This window comes from Mastigoproctus giganteus, chromosome 5 (assembly GCF_048544385.1).
Source record: "Mastigoproctus giganteus isolate SK-2022 chromosome 5, ASM4854438v1, whole genome shotgun sequence".
Lineage (NCBI taxonomy): Eukaryota > Metazoa > Arthropoda > Arachnida > Uropygi > Thelyphonidae > Mastigoproctus > Mastigoproctus giganteus.
In genome coordinates, this window is record NC_143579.1 from 180,253,917 (window position 1) to 180,259,916 (window position 6,000).

At 35.4% G+C, this 6,000-nt stretch overlaps 1 protein-coding gene across 1 annotated transcript in view; it reads left to right on the forward strand.

The window, feature by feature from the left end:
* Window positions 1-5,747, forward strand: part of LOC150085886 (monocarboxylate transporter 9-like) — a 79,132-nt gene extending 73,385 nt beyond the window's left edge. The window contains exon 4 of the mRNA XM_090374283.1: window positions 5,500-5,747. Coding sequence (XP_090230409.1) covers window positions 5,500-5,654 — 155 coding nt within the window. The 3' untranslated portion in view covers window positions 5,655-5,747. The remainder of the gene's footprint in view (window positions 1-5,499) is intronic.
* Window positions 5,748-6,000: the final 253 nt, after the last annotated feature.

Consider the following 6,000-nt stretch of genomic DNA (forward strand, 5'->3'; position numbering starts at 1 on the left):
TTAAGAAATTCAGATTTAAAAGTCTATTTAATAATCCGGAATACTTAACTTCTGATTCAGAATTTTTGCACAGTACAGGATAATTCCCTTAACCCGCAGTTACCATCCGCAAGCTACAAGCTGCTCATCGTAGCCCGAACACACAACAGATCTTTATAATTTCCACATCAAGTTCTTTAGCAATCATCTTTAATTTGCACTGGTTTTTTGGAGATTGGTGATATAATGCATACAGTTTTTTTTTTTTTTTTCTTTTAATTATTGCCCCTGTGCCATTATATTTAAGAACATTTTCTACACAGTGAAAGCCTTGACGAAATTTCAAAATCTGCCAACATTTCATCTTCGTAAAGTTTATATCATATCTTAGTTGCCTCAACCCCCTCCCCTACGTTGCTACTGTCACTAGTTCTTCGAATATTCAGTTACTGTGACCTAGATAGTATGAATCAGATCTGTAATGCTCAATACTTGTAAAATAATCCCGTCTAAGTTTATATGGTCACAGTTACTGTGACCATATAAACTTAGATGGGAAATTTACTGGAAGGCATGGATCGCTCACTTCTCCGAAAAACATACGCCCATTTGTCGGAGTAAACCAGAACCACAACATGGGTTGTGGTTCCGGTTTACTCCTCTGACTGGCTATGGAAAGCATATTGACTAGCCAACTTCTTGGTATGTAACTGCATTGTTTTACAGACACCACTAACATTATGAAATGGTAATCCCTTTCACCCTTAATTCACACTTTCTAATTGTCTAAAGGCCAGAGGTGAGAACAATGAATACAAAGTTGTCTCTCCTAAACCGTTTGTTACACGGAAATTTTCTTTGTTCAATGGAAACTACCGTATTTTAAATGTAATTACCAAGAGGAATTTTAAAAAAATTTAGGTATATAGAAGTTGGTTAAACAGAGGTCGGACTGTAATTAAATAATTAAATCAAAAATAAGGCAATTTTAAAATACATAGCTGATCGATTGCACCATTAAAATACTGGGAATGGGGTCCCGCTCGCCCACCGTACTTTCAGCTGTGGATACTCAATAATTGCATCCAGGATTTCATTTGTAAAATAAATGATCGTCTCAACAATGGGCTCGCAAATTTTCAAAAAAAATAATGGGCTCTCGCAAGCTCACTATAGCTCATCACTGCCTACACCATTACTGCAAGGTGAGCCAGCAACCCATTCTCTGGCTAGTTTCTGCCAGACTCATCTGAGCTTCCTGGATGGAGACTAAGTAAAAAAAAATAATAATAATAAAAAATAGAGTGCAGGGAAGTTTAGGTTGTAAACAATTGAGGGGGGAAACAGAAATATGAAGATGTAGAAGATGACTCCTCCAAGTGTCAGTGGAGCAGTAGGCTGTATCAGGCAGAGGGGATATAAAGGGTTGAAATAATACAGACATGAAACAAGGGAGTTTCATGTGGAATTTTTGGTAAGTGAAATTTCTGGTATAAACCTCTTTGTCGCTTCACCTTTGGTCATTTGATTCAAGTCATCTTGCTGTAACATGATTGCTATTTGGCACCTTTCCTACTTCATGAGATTTTCAAAATTGAAGTTTATCCCCAAGGAAGTGGTGTATTTGTTGTTGGACACTTTAGCCTCTAATAGAGACCATTTTTTACTATCTCCAGGTGCAGCAGCAAGGTATCACCCAATACTTTAAGAGCAGGCAATACTCACAGGGCAACATGCTATTGTTATTATATGGAACCAAATCGTTTGAATGCTAACCAAATTCTCTAATTTATTTTTATTCCTGACTACAGCTGTGCTGTGATACCAAGTGGCAGCTCCATAGGTTATGACATGGAAGAAGATGACTTTGTAAATCAGGGAAATATTACTACCCGCATTCTTGCATAATATTCTGCTTTTATTCTTTCATAATATTATTACCTGCTGCTTACTCTACAGAATCAACGTTAGTGACTGAGTTAGCATCATTTAGGAAGTGATGTCATTTCCATATCTTAGTATGAACTTGCTCTACTGAATCAACTACTTACTCTACCAAAGAAAAGTGATTGAGTTAGCATCGTTAGTACCATTTAGGAAGTGATGTCATTTCCTTCATTTAAAATTTAACAGCCACCTAATAGCATTAGCACTAACAAAGACACATGATGCAAGAAAGCAATCTTATATAGCATCAGCCAAAAAAAAAAAAAAAAATCTAATTTCACCCATCCACTCCACTTGCTCGAAATGTTTGTCTAGTTCTGCCTTGAATCTATTTAAGCTATCAATTTCTACAAAGATTGATGGAAGTTTGTTCCAGCAATCAACCACACACTAGCTAAAGGCAAACTTCCACACATCTATCCTATAACTGTCTTTCCTCAATTTGAATTTATGCCCTCTCAGGCGATTATTCTGAGCAAGAGGAAAAATCCCATCAGCATTGAGCATGCTCAAACCATTGAAGGCTTTATACACCTCAATAAGATCACCACGCAGGTGCCTTATCCTTCCCATACACATTGTACTCCCCAAATTTCAATTCTACACTGCTTACGTCTGTGCGACACCACGTCTCTGATATCCGAATAATATTTTTCTTTGATTTCTTGACTAGCACTTAAAGTTCATCAAATTTATTAAACTATAACTGAAGTCTTGTCTAGGTGATCCTGCAATGCTTCTTTAACCAGTGCCTCCTTTAATTTCCCTGGAACAGAAGTTAAACTAACAGATCTGTAATTACCTGTCTCCATTTGATCCTCCTTTGTGGATTTGAGTCACATTTGCAGAAACTGTAATTTGCAAAACTTAAGCCTTTCTTCGTAAGAGCAACCCTTTGTTCCATTCACTAATCTTGTTGCCCTTCTTTGTACTCGTTCCAACAACTCTACATCCTACTTAAATATTATTATTAGCAGTTTTATCTTTTTATCATACTTATAAATGTTTTTTATTCATTTACTGTTGTTATATGTTGCTGATGTACCAAACCAAACTACAGCTCAAGAGGTCTTTAATGAAGTAGTGGTGACAGAACACTTTACAGGTGCCACATCAGGTAGTCTGGTCAGGTCATCAAATACAGACATTTTAGGGATGTTGAAGACGTGGTGTCACTTAGATACAGGCACTCCCCACTTGACTTCCATAAAATCGACTTTACATAAGTTTTTGCTGGCTGGTGCAAACTTAAAAAAAATTGTGGAAGCATATTTTGCATCCCATAGGAATAAATGGAGGTATTGTGAAAATATCGTAATGTGAACCCAATAACGCATTGTTTTTTTTTTTTAATTCGTTCCAAGACCTCAGAAGTCAATTTTCATTATATAACTAAGCTTTTTATCTCTCTAAAAGGTAATTTTTATAATGGAGCTCTACCCTTTCATCGTTATCATATGTTCCGTTATAAGAATCAATTTTGAATGCCTTTGTTGATATTTTACTAAAGAACATTTCTGGAGGTCACAACCGTAAAGCAATAAAAACAATTTGCACTTTCTGGTTTATTAGGCTTTTCTGTTAGTGCATCTATTATAAATGGGTAGTAAACTCAATCTCATTGCCGTTGCGATAATCCCAATAACTTAGATTGTGTGAGTTTTTAGGTTATTATGGTGAAATGTTTCCCCTTCACTGAATCTTTAAGCATATTAAAAACATAAATAAATTTTCAGAATCTTCTCCTCATTCCTATTTACTTATTACACTGATGAAGAGAAAGCAACCAACAGAAAGTGCAAGTGGTGGTAGTGCTAGGAAACGAACAAAACAAAATTGATTTAGATATGAAGATGAAAATGATTAAGAAGCAAGAAGCTGAAAAAAGTTTGTAATCTCTTGCACAGGAATTAGGTGTCACTGCTTCAACAGTGAATACTATTTTAAAGGACAGTGCACGTATAAAAGAACATGTTAAAAAGATCAACATCATTCAGGTGCTATGTCAAAGGTGGAAAAGCTATTAATAATATGGATGGAAAATCAGATTCAGAAGTGAGTGCCCCAGAGTCTTATGGCCATTCAAGTAAAAGCAACAAGCATTTATGGAGATAATTAAGGATAAGTACGGTAAACCCCAAGTCAAGTTCATGGCAAGCAATAGGTAGTTCAATAGGTTCAAGCATCACACTGGTTTTCACAATGTTAAAGTATGCAGTGAAGTTGCCAGTGCCGATTTTGCAGCAGCAGAGAAATTTTGTTGATGTGTTGGAAAAAATCCCTTCTAAATTTTCACAGCCCTCAACCTCTGCAGTGGCATACTTATCAGCTGGAGACTTTGATTCTGGCAACGATGCTCGAAAGGTAAAACTTGCTGAAATTATTCCTGTCCCCTCCCTTTTTTTGTTATTTTATAATTTTGAAATTTTTGTAATTGCACACTTGTAATTTTTCCTATGCATGAGATAAAAAAAAATTGAATAAATAATTCTGTTTACATGTTTTATTTACATTTTGCTTCAATCAAATTCAGCAAGCATAGTTGCAGGTGCTGCATAAGCATTTAGAGAAATTCCGACTTAATGTAAAATTTGATTTACGGAGAGTTCCATGGAATGCAACCCTTACCTAAGTCAGGGAGTGCCTGTATAAAGAATACAGAATTTAAATATGAGGAACACTAGTAATTTTGGCACATGCTGCAAATCTGGTACGTAAAGAGTTTACTTTGTCACGATGAGTGTAGTGTTTTTAATTACTATAGTCACCCAGGTTGTGTCAGAGGTGGTTTTCCCCAATCTGAAGGACTAGGGATAACTGCTGACCATACCCCCATGAATGTATGGTTCCTGGATAGTAAGGATATCTATATTTTCCCTTCTATTTATAGTTTCCCCTGGTCAACTGCAGTATGAGCTCTGTGTACATTCAGTTGGTGGAACTTTAGTGCCACATGATCAGAGTGATTTCCCATAATTTATCCTAGCCTGATACTGTTTAACAGTGCATTGGTAAACAAGACAGTTAAGGTCTCTGACAGAGTGGATAAAACTGAGGCACACAGTCTTGCAGTTAAAACACTTCAAATGAGAGTTTCTTGTCTCACAGCTGGCTAAGTATGACCCTGATATGGTATGGTGTTTTGACCAGTCAGTGCACAGCACAATCTCCTGACCACAGTTGAGTGATATTTGCCATTATATTAACCAATAGATATATGCTTACATCATTTCCAAGTCAAACTTGAGATGTGATATTTTCACTTGTTTTTTTTTTTTTTTTTTTTCTTTTTCTTTTTCTTCACCAAGATATCATAAATACACTTTTCCAAAAATATGGCTGATGAGTTATTTTTGTAATACAGACAAAAAAATATGCTAAAATCACCCATCTTCCACTAAGGAGAAAGTGTCAGCATTGTTACAGTATAATCAACCAGAAAACAAACATACCCAATAGGGTAGTGCTATGTTTATAAGTAAAATTTTAATGCTTTCAAGATTTTGCATATATATATATATATATATATATATATAACAGAAATAAAAAAATTTTAATTCTTTTTTTTTATAGGCTATTTCCGAGACACTGTGGGAAAGTATGATAATCTGTTCATAATATTTGGCACTCTGAATGTTGTCATGGCTCTAATTTGGCTTTTTGAACCTTATATTACTAAAGTACAGAAGAGAATGCTGGGCGATTCTGTAATAACACACACATTGTGAAATAAATGGAATAAGCCTATATATGCTGTTTGAAGAGCATAGTTATGCAAGTTGCAAATGTGAATTGAAATAAATACTTCACAATAAAGTGGTTTTTATCAAACCGTAACTTTGATTCTTCCCTGAGAAGCCTCATTTGTAGACATGGCCAACTATAACTAAAACTTGCATAACAGGGTACATATATATATATATATTAGAAATTTCTGCTTCATATACACAGAAGTACTGTGTGTAGCAGAAAGTTAGCAAAAAGTAATAGCACATGATCTGAGGAGGGTCTTTATTGGCCGATATACAAAGACTGCATTCTTACATTTGGCAACCCTCTCAAATTTATGTGCAC